Genomic DNA, 21092 nt, shown 5'->3' with positions numbered 1-21092 from the left:
ATGTGGGGTAAGAACAAATGGGAATGACTGCTAACGGGTATAAGATTTCTTTCTGAGGTGACAAAAATATTCTGAAATGAGACAGCATTGATACTTGCATAATTCTGTGACTACAGGACAAACCACTGAATTGTATATTCTAAAGGGTAAATTTTATGGTATGTGAATTATATCTCAAATCAATTACCATTTTTATATACTGATAAGAATCAGAAAAAGCAATTTTTAATTATACCATTTGAAAAAGAAATAGAAACTTTATAACTTCTCAGGAATAAATCTAACCAAAAGCAAATAAGACTTCTAAAAATTACAAAATTCTATTGAAAGATATATAGAGATAATAAATGATTAAAACTATATCTTGTTCATGAATGAAAAACTTCGTATTGTAATACGTCAATTCTTTCTAAATTAATATATAAATTTAATGCAGTTTCAGTCAAACTTCCAACAGATTTGTTCATAGACATTTATAAGCTCATTTTAAAATTCAAATGGCAGAGTAAGGCAACGTACAGCCAGGATCATTCCAAAGGAAAATAAAATGAGGAGATATGCCTTATTACCATGCATCAGCATTTTTCTAATGCTACAGTAACTAACAAATTATGTAACTTAGACAAACAGAGTCCAGAAATAAGCTTACACATATATGAAAAAAAGTGGCATTACAATCAGAGTGAAATAGATGGATTATTTAGTAAATGATGCTGAGAAAATTCATACAAAATAAAATGGATTCTGTACCACAGAACATAAACAAATTTGACTCCCAGGTGGTTGAAAACATTTCTTAAAAAAGAAAACTTTAACACTCTTAGAAGAAAAATGTCATGGAAGGCAAGAACTAAAACTAAACTCAAATATTATAATTCATAAAAGAAAAAACATGGATACATTTGAATGCACTAAAATTAGCTGCTGCTGCTAAGTTGCTTCAGTTGTGTCTGACTCTATGCAACCCCATAGAAGGCAGCCAACCAGGCTCCTCTGTCCCTGGGATTCTCCAGGCAAGAATATTGGCATGGGTTGCCATTTCCTTCTCCAATGCATGCATGCTAAGTCGCTTCAGACGTGTCTGACTCTGTGCGACCCCATGGACAGCAGCCCACCAGGCTCCTCTGTCCATAGGATTCTCCAGGCAAAAACACTGGAGCAGGGGAGCGGTCCTAAGATGGCAGAGGAATAGGACAGGGAAACCACTCTCTCCCCAACAAATTCATGGAAAGAACATCTGAACGCTGAGAAAATTTCACAAAACAACTTCTGGGTGCTGGCAGAGGACATCAGGCACCTAGAAAGGCAGTCCATTGTCTTCAAAAGGAGGTAGGACAAAATATAAAAGATAAAAAGAGAGGCAAAAGAGGTAGGGATGGAGATCCGTCCTCGGAAGGGAGTCTTAAAAAAGAGAGAAGTTTCCAAACACCAGGAAACACTCTCACCAGTGGGTCTCTGGCGAGTCTTGGAATCTCAGAGAGCAACATAACTGGGAGGATAAATAAATAAATAAATAAGTAAAACCCACAGATTACGTGCCTAACAGTAACTCCCAGCAGAGCAGCAGCCCAGACGCTCACATCTGCCACTAGCAAGCAGGGACTGGACAGGGAGGTGCAGGCTGCATTGCTTAGGGTAAGGACCGGGCCCCCGAGGGCAATCTGAGGGTACTAACTTGAGATAGCAACCCAACTGTGGATAACTATCCCGAGGAAAGCCCTAACCTAAGACACTGCCGGCCCACTCACAGAACAAAGGACTGAGCAGAGCTAGCCGGCTGCAGACCGGCCCATCCCCTGCAGGAGACAGGCAGGCGAGGGCAGCCAGCCAGAAGGGGGCAATCACGGCCCCAGAGAGGCATCCTCTACCAAACTGCGAGCAGGCTTCGTTGCTAACCAAGACTTCTTGGGATTCTGAACAGTCGACATCCGCTGCGAGGGTCGCAGCCAGAGATCAGCTCCCCAGAAGAGACACACAGCACACCTGAGAAGGCGCGCGGGTTGTACACCCAGAAAACGGAGCGGCTGGGACGGGGGAGGCGGTAAGATGCAACCTCCAACTGGGGGTGACTGAGCTCGCCAAGCACCTGGTCACCTGAGCGGCTTGGACCTGGGAAGGGCACAAAGCGCAGGCCCAATCAAGTCTGCGCCTTTGTGGAGTACCCGAGAACCTGAACCTGAGCAGCTTAGACCTGGGAAGTGCACCCAACCCAGGGCCTGCCTCATGCAGTTCCCTGGCAGAGCAACCTGGAGCCTGAGCAGTGTAGACCGGGAAAGCGCACGCGCCGTGAGCGGGGGCAAGCCCAGTGTGGCTGACACTGCGAGCGCTCCCCACACACGCCAGGGATGTTTGTTTGCAGTGGTCCTCCCTCCCCACAGCACCACTGTACAACTGTGCCTAAAACAGTGACCGCCTTTGCCCCCTTGTGTCAGGGCGGAAATTAGACACTGAAGAGACCAGCAAACAGAGGAAGCTAAGATAAACAGAGGGAATCACTTTGGAAGTGACAGGTACAACAGATTAAAACCCCGCAGTCAGCACTGACTACATAGGAAGGGGCCTATAGATCTTGAGAAGTATAAGCCCGATCAGGGAACTCTCTGAAAATGAACTGACCCCAAACTGTCCGCAACAGCTCCAGAGAAAGTCCTAGATATATTTTTACTATTATCATTTTTTAAACTTTTTTTACTTTTAAGTCCTCTATTACTCCTTTAATTTTCATTTTTATAACCTACTATTGCCTTGCAAAAAAAAAAGACCCTATTTTTAAAGCAAACTTTATGTATACACTTTATAATTTTTGTGACTTTCTTTTTTTTAATATTGTATTTTTGAGAATCTAACCTCTACTCTAGATTTTTAATCTTTGCTTTTTGATATTTGTTATCAACTTTGTACCTTTAAGAACCCAATCTTCAGTACCCATTTTTACTTGGGAGCGAGATCACTGGCCTGATTACTTTCTCCCCCTTTAGACTCTCCTTTTTCTCCACCAGGTCGCCTCTATCTCCTCCCTCCCCCTTCTCTTCTCTACCCAACTCTGTGAATCTTTGTGTGTTCTGGGCTGTGGAGAACACTTAGGGAACTGATTACTGGCTGGATCCATCTCTCTCCTTTTGATTCCCCCTTTTATCCTCCTGGCCACCTCGGTCTCCTTCCTCCCTCTTCTCTTCTCTGTGTAACACCATGAACATCTCTGAGGGGTCCAGACTGTGGAGAGCACACAGGGAAGTGATTACTGGCTAGCTTGCTCTCTCCCCTTTTGATTCCCCCTCTTCTCCTCCTGGTCACCTCTATCTCCCTCCTCCCTCTTCTCTTCTCCATGTAACTCTGTGTACCACCCCAGGTATCCCTCACTGTGGAGAAACTTTTCATCACTAGCCTAGATGTTTTATCATTGGTGCTGTATAGATGGAGAAGTCTTGAGTCTACTGTAAGAATAATACTGAAAACCAGAGGCAGGAGGCTTAAGTCCAAATCCTGAGAACACCAGAGAACTCCTGACTCCAGGGAACATTAATCGATAGGAGCTCATCAAACGCCTCCATACCTACACTGAAACCAACCACCACCCAAGGGCCAACAAGTTCCAGGGCAAGACATACCACACAAATTCTCCTGTAACATAGGAACATAGCCCTGAGCTTCAACATACAGGCTGCTCAAAGCCACACCAAACCCACTGACATCTCAAAACTCACGACTGGACACTTCATTGCACTCCAGAGAGAAAAAATCCAGCTCCAACCACCAGAACACCGACACAAGCTTCCCTAACCAGAAAACCATGACAAGCCACCCGCCCAACCCCACCCATAGCGAGGAACCTCCACAATAAAGAAGAACCACAAACTGCCAGCATACAGAAAGGCCACCCCAAACACAGCAATATAAACAAGATGAAAAGGCAGAGAAATACCCAGCAGGTAATAGAACAGGATAAATGCCCACCAAACCAAACCAAAGAGGAAGGAGACAGGGAATCTACCTGAATAATGATAGTGAAAATGATCCAAAATCTTGAAAACAAAATGGAGTTACAGATAAATAGCCTGGAGACAAGGATTGAGAAGATGTAAGAAATGTTTAACAATGACCTAGAATAAAAAAGAGTCAATATATAATGAATAATGCAATAAATGAGATCAAAAACACTCTGGAGGGAACCATCAGTAGAATAACAGAGGCAGAAGATAGGATTAGTGAGGTAGAAGATAGAATGGTAGAAATAAATGAAACAGAGAGGAAAAAAGAAAAAAGAATGAAAAGAAATGAGGACAACCTCAGAGACCTCTGGGACAATGTGAAACGCCCCAACATTCTAATCATAGGAGTCTCAGAAGAAGAAGACAAAAAGAAAGGCCATGAGAAAATACTTGAGGAGATAATAGTTGAAACTTCCCTAAAATGGGGAAGGAAATAATCACCCAAGTCCAAAAAACCCAGAGAGTCCCAAACAGGATACACCCAAGGCAAAACACCCCAAGACACATATTAATCAAATTTAACAAAGATCAAACACAAAGAACAAATATTAAAAGCAGCAAGGGAAAAACAACAAATAACACACAAGGGGATTCCCATAATGATAACAGCTGATCTTTCAAAAGAAACTCTTCAGGCCAGAAGGGAATGGCAAGACATACTTAAAGTGATGAAAGAAAAAAAGCTACAGCCCAGATTACTGTACACAGCAAGGATCTCATTTAAATATGAAGAAGAAATCAAAAGCTTTACAGACAAGCAAAAACTGAGAGAATTCAGCACCACCAAACCAGCTCTTCAACAAATGCTAAAGGATCTTCTCTAGACAGGAAACACAGAAAAGGTATATAAAGTTGAACCCAAAACAACAAAGTAAATGGCAATGGGATCATACCTATCAATAATTACCCTAAATGTAAGTGGGCTGAATGCCCCAACCAAAAGACAAAGACTGGCTGAATGGATACATAAACAAGACCCCTATACATGTTGTCTACAAGAGACCCACCTTGAAACAAGGGACACATACAAACTGAAAGTGAAGGGCTGGAAAAGATATTCCACACAAATAGACACCAAAAGAAAGCAGGAATAGCAATACTTATATCAGATAAAATAGACTTTAAAACAAAGGCTGTGAAAAGAGACAAAGAAGGACACTATATAATGATCAAAGGATCAATCAAAGAAGAAATAACAATCATAAATATATATGCACCCAACACAGGAGCACTGCAATATGTAAGACAAATGCTAACAAGCATGAAAGGGGAAATTAACAACAACACAATAATAGTGGGAGACTTTAATACCCCACTCACACCTATGGATAGATCAACTAAACAGAAAATTAACAAGGAAACACAAACTTTAAATGATACAATAGACCAGTTAGACCTAATTGATATCTATAGGACATTTCAACCCAAAACAATCAATTTCACCTTTTTCTCAAATGCACATGGAACATTCTCCAGGATAGATCACATCCTGGGCCATAAACCTAGCCTTGGTAAATTGAAAACAATTGAAATCATTCCAAGCATCTTTTCTGACCATAATGCAGTAAGATTAGATCTAAATTACAGGAGAAAAACTATTAAAAATTCCAACATATGGAGGCTGAACAACACGCTGCTGAATAACCAACAAGTCACAGAAGAAATGAAAAAAGAAATCAAAATTTGCATAGAAACGAATGAAAATGAAAACACACCACCACCAAAACTATGGGACACTGTAAAAGGAGTGCCAAGGGGAAGGTTCATAGCAATACAGGCTTACCTCAAGAAACATGAAAAAGGTCAAATAAATAACCTAACTCTACACCTAAAGCAACTTGAAAAGGAATAAATGAAGATCCCCAGGGTTAGCAGAAGGAAAGAAATCTTAAAAATTAGAGCATAAATAAAAGCAAAAGAAACAAAAGAGACAATAGCAAAAATCTGGTTCTTTGAGAAGATAAATTGACAAACCATTAGCCAGGCTCATCAAGAAACAAAGGGAGAAGAATCAAATCAACAAAATTAGAAATAAAAATGGAGAGATCACAACAGACAACACAGAAATACAAAGGATCATAAGAGACTACTATCATCAACTATATGCCAATAAAATGGACAACTTGGAAGAAATGGACAAATTCTTAGAAAAGTACAACTTTCCAAAACTAAACCAGAAAGAAATAGAAAATCTTAACAGACCCATCACAAGCACGGAAATTCAAACTGTAATCAGAAATCTTCCAGCAAACAAAAGACCAGGACCAGACAGCTTCACAGCTGAATTCTACCAAAAATTTAGAGAAGAGCTAACACATAGCCTTCTTAAACTTCCAGAAAATTGCAGAGGAAGGTAAACTTCCAAACTCATTCTGTGAAACCACCATCACCCTAATACCAAAACCAGACAAAGATGCCGCAAAAAAAGAAAACTACACACCGATATCACTGATGAACATAGATGCAAAAATCCTTAACAAAATTCTAGCAAACAGAATCCAACAACATATTAAAAAGATCATACACCATGACCAAGTGGGCTTTATCCCAGGGATGCAAGGATTCTTCAATATCCTCAAATCAATCAATGTAATACACCACATTAACAAATTGAAAGATAAAAACCATATGGTTATCTCAATAGATAGAGAAAACCTTTGACAAAATTCAACATCCATTTATGATAAAAACCCTCCAGAAAGCAGGAATAGAAGAAGCATACCTCAACATAATAAAAGCTATATATGACAAACCCACAGCAAACATTATCCTCAATGGTGAAAAATTGAAAGCATTTCCCATAAAGTCAGGAACAAGACAAGGGTGCCCACACTCACCACTACTATTCAACATAGTTTTAGAAGTTTTGGACACAGCAATCAGAGCAGAAAAAGAAATAAAAGGAATCCAGACTGGAAAAGAAGAATAAAACTCTCACTGTTTGCAGATGACACGATCCTCTACAAAGAAAACCCTAAAGACTCCACTGGAAAATTACTAGAGCTAATCAATGAATATAGTAAAGTTGCAGGATATAAAATTAACACACAGAAATCCCTTGCATTCCTATACACTAACAATGAGAAAACAGAAAGAGAAATTAAGGAAATGATTCCATTCACCACTGCAATGAAAAGAATAAAATACTTAGGAATATATCTACCTAAAGAAACAAAAGACCTATATATAGAAAGCTATAAAACACTGGTGAAAGAAATCAAAGAGGACACAAACAGATGGAGAAATATACCACGTTCATGGACCGGAAGAATCAATATAGTGAAAATAAGTATACTACCCAAAGCAATCTATAGATTCAATGCAATCCCTATCAAGCTACCAACGATATTTTTCACAGAACTAGAACAAATAACTTCACAATTTGTATGGAAATACAAAAAAACCTTGAATAGCCAAAGCAATCTTGAGAAAGAAGAATGGAACTTCAGGAATCAACCTGCCTGACTTCAGGCTCTACGACAAAGCCACAGTCATCAAGACAGTATGGTACTGGCACAAAGACAGAAATATAGATCAATGGAACAAAATAGAAAGCCCAAAGATAAATCCATGCACCTATGAACACCTTATCTTTGACAAAGGAGGCAAGAATATACAATAGAGAAAAGACAAACTCTTTAACAAGTGGTGCTGGGAAAACTGGTCAACCACTTGTAAAAGAATGAAACTAGAACACTTTCTAACACCATACACAAAAATAAGCTCAAAATGGATTAAAGATCTAAATGTAAGACCAGAAACTATAAAACTCCTAGAGGAAAACACAGGCAAAACACTCTCCGACATGAATCACAGCAGGATCCTCTACGACCCACCTACCAGAATATTGGAAATAAAAGCAAAACTAAACAAATGGGACCTAATTAAACTTAAAAGCTTTTGCACAACAAAGGAAACTATAAACAAAGTGAAAAGACAGCCTTCAGAATGGGAGAAAATAACAGCAAATGAAGTAACTGACAAAGAATTAATCTCAAAAATATACAAGCAACTCCTGCAGTTCAATTCCAGAAAAATAAATGACCCAATCAAAAAATGGGCCAAAGAACTAAACAGACATTTCTCCAAAGAAGACACACAGATGGCTAACAAACACATGAAAAGATGCTCAACATTACTCATTATCAGAGAAGTGCAAATTAAAACCACAATGAGATACCATTTCACACCAGTCAGAATGGCTGCTATCCAAAAGTCTACAAGCAATAAATGCTGGAGAGGGTGTGGAGAAAAGGGGACCCTCTGACACTGTTGGGAATCAAACTAGTACAGCCACTATGGAGAACAGTGTGGAGATTCCTTAAAAAACTGGAAATAGAACTGCCATACGACCCAGCAATCCCACTACTGGGAATACACACCAAGGAAACCAGAACTGAAAGAGACAAGTGTACCCCAATGTTCATCGCAGCACTGTTTATACTAGCCAGGACATGGAAGCAACCTAGGTGTCCATCAGCAGATGAATGGATAAGAAAGCTTGGTACACATACACCATGGAATATTACTCAGCCATTAAAAAGAATACATTTGAATCAGTTTTAACGAGGTGGATGAAACTAGAGCCTATTATACAGAGTGAAGTAAGCCAGAGAGAAAAACACCAATACAGTATACTAACGCATATATATGTAATTTAGAAAGATGGTAATAATAACCCTATATGTGAGACAGCAAGAGACACAGAGGTATAGAACAGTCTTTTGGACTCTGTGGGAGAGGGCGAGGGTGGGATGATTTGGGAGAATGGCATTGAAACATGTAAATTATCATATGTGAAACGAATCACCAGTCCAGGTTTGATGCATGAGACAGGGTGCTCGGGGCTTGTGCACTGGGATGACCCAGGGGGATGGGATGGGGAGGGAGATGGGAGGGGGGTTCAGGATGGGGAACACATGTACACCCGTGGTGGATTCATGTCAATGTATGACAAAACCACTATAATATTGTAAAGTAATTAGCCTCCAATTAAAATAAATACATTTATATTAAAAAACATATAAATTAAAAAAAAAAAATACTGGAGTGGGTTGCCATTTTCTTCTCCGAAAAAGACACCATAAACAAACCATAGACATAAGAATAATACATGCAACACAATAAGCAACAAAGAATTAATATTTAGAATATATAAAGGAAACAGTCAGAAATATATACAAAGATGTATTTTCAAGGATGTTGATATTAGAACCTTTTCTTATTGGAGGGAAACTGGCAACAACTTATATGTCAATGCCAGATTAAAAATAATTTACAATTTGTGCACTCACAAAAATGCTACAGTGCAACTAGAAATCATGTGAAAAAAATTTTATTTAAATAGGAAAGTACTCATAGCATACTACTAAATGAGGAGGTTAAAAAATTACATCTCAAAAATTAATTTATGTTAAGCAAATACACACATAGAAGACAAGGTACAGACAGACCTAAATGCTACTAATAAACATTTTTATGTTTACAAGTCTTTTCTGTCTTTGTACCTTACTGTATTTTTCAAGTTTTTTCCTTTGAAATATGTTTTATTTGTTGTTTTTTTTTTTATAGAGTGCACTAATCTTAAGTGTACTGGTCATTAAACACAAGCACACACACATACATATGCACACTTGTGTAACTAAAACTAAATCAGGATTCAAAATATTCCTAAAAAAAAAAAAAAAATTCCTCAAATTCCAGAAAGTTCCCCTGTGTCCCTTTCTCAGTCCAAACTACTCCTTATCCCTGCACAGAAGTAACCAGTATTCTGATTTCTACTAGCATAATTATGTTTGTCCTTAAATTTCATAAAAATGAAATCATACAGTTTGTACTCTTTTGTGCTGGTTTCTCTTATACAACATAATGTCTGTAAGATTCATTCACACAGTTGTGGCGGCAGTGGTTCATTTTTTTAAAAACTGCTGTATAGTAGTCTACTATATGAATATCTCACAATTTATTCAATCCATTTTACTACTGATATGAAAAATCTGTAGAATGCAAAAAGCTTGTGCAAAAAAATGAAAAAGTATCATATCATACCAAATACTTATGGTATGCTGCACTTTAAAAGTTCAGAGCAAAAATTATAAATACAATCAGATTAAAATATATTTGGAATACTCATATACCATTGTAAAGCAACTTCACTTCAATAAAAATAAATTTTAAAAAATACTCTTAAGTCCAGAATGCTACTTCTGTTAGCAATAGTTTTTAACTGTTTTTGGTTCAAAAATCTCTTTAAAACTATATAAGGAGGGACTTCCCTCACTACATGGTGGTCCAGTAGTTAAGAACCTGCCTTGCAACACAAGGGACACTGGTTTGATCCCTGGTCAAGAAACTGAGGTCCCACATGTTGCAGGGCAACTAAGACCACCTGCTGCAACTACTGAGCCCAAGCACTCCAGAGCCCATACTCTATAACTAGAGCATCCTCATGCTGCAACAAAAGATCCTGCATGATGCAAGAAAGGAAGATCCCATGTGCCACAACTAAGACCTGACACAGCCAAATTAAAAAAAAAAACCATATGAGGGCACTTCCCTGGTGGTCCAGTGGTTAAGAATCTGCCTGCCAGTGCAGGGGACACAGGTACAATCCCTGGTCTGTAAAGATTCTACACGCTGTGGGCGAACTAAGCCCCTGCGTCACAACTACTGAGCCCGAGTGCCAGCTACTGAGCCCATGTGCCCTACAGCCTGAGCTCTTCAAGACAAGCCCCAGAGTGAGAAGCCCACACACCTCACCTGGAGAGCAGCCTACATTCCTCGCTACTAGAGAAAGCCCATCTGCAGCAACAAAGACTCAATGCAGCCAAAAATACATTCTTTAAAAGTTACACTGCCTTAAAAAAAAAGAGAGAAAATGAAGAGAAAAACTATAAAACTCTGATAAAAGAAATCAAAGATGATCTAAATAAATGGAGATGCTCCATGTTAGTGGATAAGAAACTCAATATTGTTCAAATGTCAGTTCTTCCCAGATTGATCAATAGATTCAATGTAGTCCAATAAAAATCCCACCAAGATGCTTCATGAATACTGACAAACTGATTCTCATGCCAAAAGATCAGCCTCTGTGCACTGATGCCAAATTGAACCTTGGAGACAGTTTTAGGTGAAATAGGAAAAATAGTTTAATTGCTTTGCAGGCAAAGGGAGAGAGAGTAGGCTTGAAACCCCAAAAAACTGTGTGTCCCAACTTGGGAGGATTTGGTGAGGAGTTTCATAGCAATAATTCAAGTTCTTGGTTGCTAACAAGATTAGCTTCAACAGTACATGAAGCAGGAAATTCCAGGCTTCAACAATACGCAAACCGTGAACTTTCAGATGTTCAAGCTTCATTTAGAAAAGACAGAGGAACCACAGATGAAATTGCCAACCTCTGCTAGATCATCAAAAAAGCAACAGAGTTCCAGAAAAACATCTACTTCTGCTTCATTGACTATGCCAAAGCTTCTGACTGTGTGGATCACAACAAACTGTGGAAAATTCTTCAAGAGACAGGAATTCCAGACCACCGGACCTGCCTCCTGAGAAATCTGTATGCAGGTCAGGAAGCAATGAATGGTTAGAACTGGACATGGAACAACAGACTGGTTCCAAATGGGGAAAGGAGTACATCAAGGCTGTATATTGTCACCCTGCTTATTTAACCTATATGCACAGTACATCCTGAGAAATGCTGGACTGGACGAAGTACAAGCTAGCATCAAGATTGCTGGGAGAAATATCAATAACCTCAGATATGCAGATGACACCACCCTTATGGCAGAAATAAAAGAAGAGCTAGAGTCTCTTGATGAAAGTGGAAGAGGAGAGTGAAGAAGTTGGCTTAAAGCTCAACACATTCAGAAAACTAAGATCATGGCACCTGGTCCCGTCACTTCATGGCAAATAGATGGGGAAACAGTGAGAGACTTTATTTTTTGGGGGTCCAAAATCACTGCAGATGGTGACTGCAGCCATGAAATTAAAAAACGCTTGCTCCTTGGAAGAAAAGCTATGACCAACCTAGACAGCACATTAAAAAGCAGAGACACTGCTTTGCCAACAAAGGTCCATCTAGTCAAAGCTATGGTTTTTCCAGTAGTCATGTATGGATGTGAGAGTGGACTATGAGGAAAGCTGAGTGCCAAAGAATTGATGCTTTTGAACTGTGGTGTTGGAGAAGACTCTTAAGAGTCCCTTGGACAGCAAGGAGATCAAACTAGTCCATCCTCAAGGAAATCAGTCCTGAACATTCATTGGAAGGACTCATGCTGAAACTGAAACTTCAATACTTTGGCCATCTGATGCAAAGAACTGACTCATTTGAAAAGATTCTGATACTGCGAAAGATTGAAGGTGGGAGGAGAAGGTGACGACAGAGGATGAGATGGTTGGATGGCATCACCGAATTGATGGACATCAATTTGAGGAAGCTCTGGGAGTTGGTGAAGGACATGGAGGCCTGGTGTACAGTCCATGGGGTCGCAAAGAGTCGGACACGATTGAGCAACTGAACTGAACTGAACAAGATTAGAATGTGTGCAGGGTCTATATGCTTTAAATCTTGTCTCAAGTGGTCTCCTAATTTTGATGAGCTTCCCTGATTCCTCTAATCTTGCCTCAGATGGTTTCTTGACTTCTCCTCCCTAGTCTCTGCATCGCCTCCCTTTCTCAATTAGCAGCTGTTCGAATTTGCCTTTGAAACTCAGGGAAGGTCATGGAGACTGGAGTCTGTTCCTTACAAACAAGAAATGGAGGACAGAAAGGCTTCCATGCCCAGGACCCCACAGGGTCCTGCTCAGTTTAATTTTAAGTTTATATGGAAAAATGAAAGACCCAGAATAGCAAACACAATGCTGAAAAACAAATTCAGAGGACTGACACTACATGACTTCAAGACTTACTCTAAAAACAGGTGTGATACTGATAAAGGAATAGACAGTGTATCAGTGAAAAAGAAGAGAGAGACCAAAAATGGGCCAACACAATACAGTCAGCTGATCTCTTGACAAAGGAACAAAGATAACCCAATGGAGAAAGGATGGTCTTTTCAACAGTGATACAGTAACATCTATACAGTAACATCTACATCCAAAGAGATGACAAGACACTGAATTAACACACTTCACAAAAATTAACTCAAAATGGGACACAGACCTAAATGTAAAGTACAAAACTATAAAACTTCTAGAAGACAAGACAGGAGAAAATCTAGGTGACTCTGGGTTCGGTAATAAATTTTTAGATCGAACAACAAAAACAGAATCCATTTATTAATACTAAAAGCATTATGTTCTGTGAAAGACTCCATTAACAGGATGAAAAAACAAGCCACAGGCTGGGAAATATATTTGCAAACACACATCAAATGAAGGTCTTGTATATGAAATACCCAAGGACCTTATGCTACCATACCACCGCCCTCACGGGTTGCATGCACATGCCCAGGAAGGGCCTGTCCCAGTTGGGTTCAGCCCTACTGCCAGAGCGCCCCCACCTGGCTGAAGCTGACAGCTGATGACGTGAAGGAGCAGATCTACAAACTGGCCAACTTGAAGAGCCTGACTTCCTCACAAATCTGTGCAATCTGAAAGATTCACATGGTGCTACACAAGTATGTTTTGTGAAGGCAATAAAATCTTGAGAATTCTTAAGTCCAAAGGACTTGCTCCTGATTTTCCCGAGGATCTCTATCATTTAATTAAGAAAGCTGCTGCTGTTCGAAAGCATCTTGAGAGGAACAGAAAGGATAAAGATGCTAAATTCCATCTGACTCTGATTGAGAGCCATATTCACACTATTATACCAAAGGAGTCCTCCCCACTAATTGGAAACACGAGTCATGCACAGCCTCTGCCCTGGTTGCATAAATCTGTCTATTGTACTCAAGCCATAAAACCATTGTTTAACAGGAAAAAAAGAAAAAAAGAAAACCAAAGAACTCTTGAAACTCAACCAGAAAAAAACAAACAACAGGCAAAGTATCTGAAGAGATATTAATATCTCACCAAATGAAATATGTAAATGGAAAATAAGCATTTGAAATGACGGCAACATGTATCATGAGGGAAACATAAATACAAACAACAGTGAGATACTACTACCTATCTATTGGAATGGCTAACATTCAAAACACCAATTGCTGGCAAGGATGTGCAACAAGAGGAACTCTTATTAACTTTTGGTGGGAATGTAAAATGGTACAATCACTTTGGAAGCTAGTTTAGCAGTTTCTTGCAAGCTAAACACAGTCTTACCATACAATCCAGCAATTGTGTTCCTAAGAATTTATCCAAATGAGAAGAAAGTATGTCCATACAAAAACATGTACACAAATGTTTACAGCAGTTTTATTCATAATTTCCCAAACTTAGAAATCACCAATATGTCCTTCAGTAAGTAAACAGATACACAAACTATGGTGCATACATACAATGAATTTAGCTCAGAAATAGAAAGGAATGAGCTGTCAAGTCACAAAAAGACATTAAATGTATACTGTTAAGTGGGAGAAGCCAGTCTATAAATACCACATGCCATGTAATTACAACTGTATGATATTCTGGAAAAGGCAACACTATGGAGTCAGAAATAAAAATCAGTAGTTACTAAAGGCTCAGCAGAGGACATAAGGTGTGTTGAAGGGATGAGTAAGTGCAGCACAGAAGATTTTTAAGGCAAAGTATTCTGTATGATATTGTAATGGTAGATACATGACTTTATGCTTTCATCAAAACTCATAGACTTGTACAACACAAAAAGTATACCCTAACATAAACCATGGACTTTGGTTAAAAGCAATGTAACAATATTGGTTCAACTGTAATTAATGCACTAGTATTGCAAGATGTTAATAATAAGAGAATCTATAGCATCTGTGGCTGGGGGTGGTGGTATATGAGAATTCTGTCCTTTTTGCTCAATTTAACATAAAACAACCACTTTAAAAAGTAAAGTCAAGCTACATTCCCCTCAACTGGACTTGAGCAAGTCTGTCACTGAAGGGTGATCTGGGAAGTCATCTCCACTTTTTCAACACAGAGGCATTGTCTTTGAGGGCCCCATAGTAAGAAAGCTATAAATGCCTACTTGCATAAACTGTGTTGTGAAGGACATTCAAGAAACTTAGATGTTCCCTCTGGATGTGGGAATAGGAACATCAGAGTAAGAAACCGTTTTACTGATTATTCATTTCTGCAGGTTATTTTTTTTATCATGCATTTTTATCTCTTAAAAAAAAAGTACTGTCAAAAGTAAAATGAAAAATAAGCTTGCAACCTTCCACTCCTCGCATCTGCTTTGATGTCCTAGGAGTAATCCCCTTTTAATAGTTTTGATGCATACCCTTTCATATATTTATCCTTTTCTCTGTAGGTTTTTCTAGCCCAACAATGTATCTATGTCTACATACAAAATTATGGAATAAACTACTTAAAATTACCTAGACACACCAAAATAAAAGTCAATTAATATAAATAAATAAGAACAAAGAGAGAAATGAAAAACATTCTCATCTGCAAAAAAAAAAAAAAACAAAGAACTGAAAACAAACATTCTTCTGAGGACAATGTTCAGTCATGAAGCCTCTATCCAGGAAGATGTACAAAAGTACACACTCATAAAATTTGGAATGCGATTTCATAAGGTTCACCGTATCCTGTAGCCCACTCATGATCTCTCTACACCCAGGTTTATAACCTCTAAGTTAAGGAGAATGAAAGATGAATTTATCTTATTATTTTCCATATTTTAAAATTTATAATTGACAAAATATTTACAACTTAAAATTATTGACTTCTTTTAGCTTTAAGCAAAGTAATTAACTCAATATTAATTAATCTATATTTCCTTCAAACTAATAATGCTACTTTTTCATCTATAATTTATGCCACCACTTAGATTATCAAACTGATCCAATAAAATTTTAAAACAATTGCTACTTTTTTTTTTTACTCTGGATTAATTATTCACTATTAAGTCATTTCTAATTCACTAAATAAATTTTACAGGCAGGAAAAAAATCTTACCTGCAAAATGGGAAAAGTAGCAGTGGTGATGCCCATTTTGTGTAAATTTAAGAGCATTTCACTTCCACTCCATACTTTACAGGATGATTCATAATCCCTTTCCACAAGATGTTCAGAGCTTGCTCCTAACCAACTGGAATAAAATAAAACAATTCCATCAACCAATATCATCCTTATGTGCACTACTATTTCGACAGAACAAACAGAAATGTGATACATTGATCTGTATTCCTTGATGCTCTTAGCACATAAATGTAGATTAAGACATATTTTAAATAGCATGTATGCTTCATATTACAAAGTAATCATACAGCTAAAAAGCAAGCTTTTATTCAGAAAAGAGAAAGATGTATGTGATCCCCAATTTGTGTTTTGTGAATTTACACTGCTTAACTTGTCTGTCTCTCCAACTGACAAATTTGGTCTGCACATAAAAATACAAGAAAGCTAATAAAGAAATTATAGTGTTAAATAGTAACATTAAAATGGAATTACTAGCAAATAAATAATATATTCACTTATAAACATACAGAGAGACATTTGTACATTCAGTGAGTATTTAAATGTATTAGGCCAGACACTACACTGGGTAGTGGAAATACAGCAGTAAATAAAATAGGTGAGGTACTTATTCTTATGGAAATGAGATTCTACTAAAGAGAGGTAGAAATAAACTTAGAAACAAATCCAGTAACATGAAAACATTAAGCAGTGATAGTGCTATTATGAAAATAAATTGGATTAATGCAATCTAATTGCTACTTTCATTTGGAGTGTCAAGGAAGCTCTCCTAGAGGTGACATTTATTCTAACAACTGAATGCAGAAAGCACTCAGTCATGTGAGAATCAGGGAAAAAAATAAAATAAACTGAGTACTCCAAGCAGAAGGAATATCTGGGGGTGATTAACAAATTTTGCTTACTTAAAAACCTCAAAGTCAATGTAATTGCAACACAACAGACAGAAAGAATAACAGTATGAGCAATGTTAGTGTGATAGGCAGGAATCAGATCATATTGGGCCAGGATAAGAAGTCTGAATTCTATTCAGAGTGTAATGGGAAGATTTTAAATGGAGGATTTTAAGTAAGAGAAATAATCTACTTTAAGCATTTAAAAGATGATCCAGTTTATAAGGCAGAATGCATTACAGGAGAAAGGCAAAAATGAAAGGAGAGACTTATTAGGAGACTGCCCTTGTGGTTTAGCTGGTACAGAATCTGCCTGCAGTGCGGGAGACCTGGGTTTGATTCCTGGGTCAGGAAGATCCCCTGGAGAAGAGAAAGGCTACCCACTCCAGTATTCTGGCCTGGAGAATTACATGTACTGTATAGTCCACAGCATCACAAAGAGTTGGACACGACTGAGTGACTTTCACTTCACTTCAGCAATGTTCTAGGGGCTTCCCGGTGGCACTAGTAGTTAAGAACCCGCTGCAAATGCAGGAGACATAAGAGACACAGGTTTGATCCCTGGGTCAGGAAGACACTCTGAAGAAGGAAATGCCTACCCACTCCAGTATCCTTTCCTGGAGAATCCCATGGACAGAGGAGCCTGGCAGGGTATGGTCCATAGAGTTGCAAAGAGTCGGAACAACTGAAGTGCCTCAGCACACGCACACACAGTGTTCTAGTTGAGAGATGATTCTGGGATTGCAGGATTTGGGATATACTGTGTAGGTGGCATTTTTAAAACTTACTGATGAACTGGCTGAGGTGAGACAGTCATCAAGGATAATACTTAGATTTTTGATTTGAGGAACTGGTTGGTGGTACCTGCTTAGATAAGAAAGACAGAGTAGGCGGGGGAAGTAGGGAAAGAAAGGAGTATTTTGGAAAGTTGAAATTTTATATCCAAACAGAGAAAGTATAGTTGAGTAGATAAAAACAGCATTCCAGGGAGAGATTGGGACAAACACAGATTCAGGCCTCATCAGCACTGCTTTAGTTATATAATTTAAGGAAAATGCAGAACTAGAAAAGAAATGAGTATCCAAGACCAAGCCCTGACACACTTCAATATTTAAACATCAAACAAATTAAGAACTATCAAAAGAAACTGAGAAAGAACTGACTGTGAGGAGGAAGAAAACCAGGAGATGTCATAGAAGCTGTCTAAAGAAAACACATTCCTGTGTGTCTGCTTGTTCTCACTGCTTCACTACTGATATCTCTGGTCTCCACATGTATGTCAGTTTTTTCCCCACACAAGCAATTCTCTGAGACATCAGACGGGTGTCCTATTATTCAATTCAGTTTTGACACTGAGTTTGCAGAGACTCCACAGATTAAGTACTCAGTCTCATTAGACTGTCCCTCCTCCCTCCCCAGCCTCAGACACCAGTTGTAAACGTCCAGGTTGTCATCTGTGCTTCTGACCAAATACCTGTAAGTCAGAGCTTCCCATGACCCCCTCCTCAGGTTGGGCATTTACTAGAACAGCTCACAGAAATGAGGGATACACATTTACTAGTTTATTATATAATAAAGCATATAGATAAAAAGTCAGATGAAGCAATATATAGGGTGAAGTCAGGAAGGTTGCCGGGCACAGAAACTTCTGTCCCTTTGAAAGTGAAATACACCACACTCCAAGTATACATATGTGTTCACCAATGTAGAATCTCCCTGAAGCCAGTATTTTTGGTATTTTTATGAAGACTTCATTACAAAGGCATGATGGAACATTAACTCAATATCCAGCCCCTCTCCTCTTTCCAGGGGGAGGTGAAGCTCAAAGTTCCAACCTTCTAAATGTGGCTTGGCTTTTCTAGTGACTGGATCCATTCAGGAGCCCTTCAACCATCACCTCATTAGAAAAAAAGACAGTCCTATCACCCAGGAAATCCCAGGGGATTTAGGAGTTCTGTCAGGAACTGGGGTCAAAAATGAAACAACAAAACCGAACATGCTCTTAGTGTTCTTATCACTTAGGAAACTATGAAGGTTTTATGAACTCTGTGCCAGAAACGGGGGACAGAGACCAATAAATATACACACACACACACACACATATATATATATTTCTATTATTCCACAAAAGACAAAAACACTTTTCATAAAGGTGGCATTCAACAGCAACCTACACTGCTGAGAGGCTAAGTAAAATAACAGAAATAACCTTTCCATTGGGCCATCTGTGGACCACTGGTGACCTTGATAAGAACAATCTCAGTAGAATTATGCATACAGAATCACTATTAGGATGGATGAAGAAAGAATGGGAAGTGAGAAGATAGAATCAGCAACTACAGACAACTCTTTCAACAACTATGCTGTGAAACAGAAACGACAAACTTCTACATGGCAAAAATGCCTCAAGGAAAGACTTAATCAAGAGGAAAGTTTGGGCTTTATGTTTAACTGGCAAGGAACAATCCATTTCTCAAGTAGTCTGGTCCAAGTTTACTGATTTTAAAATACTTGGCATAACAGAACACGTTTTGAATACAAAGGCAGCACCGATGACACTGACAGACAAATGCTCTTACTTAATGAGGCTGCAGCACATAGCTCGTAGGGGTTCATGATCTTTCTTCCTTATATTATAGTTAATCATACTATCGAGTTCATCCCGAGCAAACCGAAGCTGAACTTCCGTTACACTGTAACTTGCTGATTCCCGAGCACAGTCCTCAATGTTATGAGCTTCATCTAAAATGACAACCTGTTCTTTCAGATTGATCTCCATCTATAAGATAAAAGAGGTTTCTTGTAAAACATTTAGCAAAATGGATTTAACAGCAATAGGCAGGTCACTTCATTCAAAAATTCACACCACAGGCCAATATCACAAGTCCAACTACAGAAGTAACTGATTCTCAGGTCTTAAAACTTTTAAAGCACTTATGCCAAGCAAATATCTATAGAGTTTTCCATTTTTCACCCTCAAAATACTTGTAAACCTATCAACCAAAATAATACATGTTAAGTGACCCAGGATCAAGGTATAGCTGGTTACACAAAGGATTGTTAAGGATCTTCAACATAACTTAAAAAGCAGAATTTTTAAAAATCTGATTAAAAATTTTTTTTTAATTTTTTTTTTTAATAACAGCACAAGATTCAAAAGACCCTCAAAATACTAATATAATGTATTATGTATCTGTTTCATTTCAGTCTTTTCTGCAATCCTTTAGAGAGAACTACTCTTCCCCAACACCCATGTGATGCTGGCAGGATTGTTAATCTGTTAATCAAGGTACCACTCTCATAATGTGGGTAGACTCAGAACCCAGGCCCATCAGTTAAATAAAGTATTCCATTCCTGTCTAGTCACACTAGTTCAAGAATGGGTATGAGATCCAATCTAGGCCATCCAGAGTAATTATAGGTGACTATCTTTTTTTCCAGGCTACCTAGCTGGAGAAAAAAGCTAGCTGACTATAGTTATCACTGTTTCCACTGGGAAGAACTTGCCTGATTATAAAGCCACCACAATAGCCAAGTATTTTTTCATAAGTTTTACCAAAGCTGGGTTTGTGTCAATGGCAACTGAAAGAGTTCTAATACAAAATGAAACAAAGCAATTGTCACTGAGTTATTCTGAGGAATAATAATATACAGAGGGCTGAAGATGGCTGAGGAAAAAAAAATGAAAGAGTAGGAAATATACTGGGGTTTAGATGAGTGGAATTTGGATTTGGATAGACAGAGAATAGGGCAATTCAATACACAGAGGTGTAATCAAAAGCAGAGATACAGGAAAGAACAAGGTATCCTCAGGAGATCTTGAGGTAATTTTTCAAGTGCTCAAGTTGGACGTCTGTAGCAGAAAAGGCTGAAAAGGCAGATTCAGGTCAGACCATTGATCATCTTGAGAGAAAGCTTGAGAAATATGGACTTTATCCATATGAGATTTTTAAGCAGAGGAAAGATGTTATAAAAGTAATATTAAAAAGACTGACTTGGCATTGATATATACAGTTGGTCAAAGGAAAGAGACCTAGTTGAAAGGCAACCAAACAAAAGGATGTATAGTTGGATGAGCTGAAGGCAAGGAGGCAGAAGGGGCTGAGAAGTCCTTGTGATAGGCTGTGTGCGTGCTCAATCGTAGGGGTATTAAATATAATGCC

General features: G+C 38.5%; 1 protein-coding gene and 1 pseudogene across 1 annotated transcript in view; one reads left to right on the top strand and one right to left on the bottom strand.

Moving 5' to 3' along the window:
• BRIP1 (BRCA1 interacting helicase 1) overlaps positions 1-21092 on the bottom strand; it is a 186596-nt gene that overhangs the window by 109476 nt on the left and 56028 nt on the right. Inside the window, exons 9-10 of the mRNA XM_043902887.1 lie at positions 19509-19708; positions 16019-16151 (exon numbers count right to left, since the gene is read on the bottom strand). Of these exons, the coding sequence (XP_043758822.1) occupies positions 16019-16151; positions 19509-19708 (333 nt within the window). The remainder of the gene's footprint in view (positions 1-16018; positions 16152-19508; positions 19709-21092) is intronic.
• LOC122694311 lies at positions 13426-13861 on the top strand (annotated as a pseudogene).

The sequence above is a fragment of the Cervus elaphus genome, chromosome 5, assembly GCF_910594005.1.
Source record: "Cervus elaphus chromosome 5, mCerEla1.1, whole genome shotgun sequence".
Lineage (NCBI taxonomy): Eukaryota > Metazoa > Chordata > Mammalia > Artiodactyla > Cervidae > Cervus > Cervus elaphus.
The sequence above is the reverse complement of the archived record's forward strand: the minus strand, read 5'-3'. Positions and strand labels throughout refer to the sequence as shown.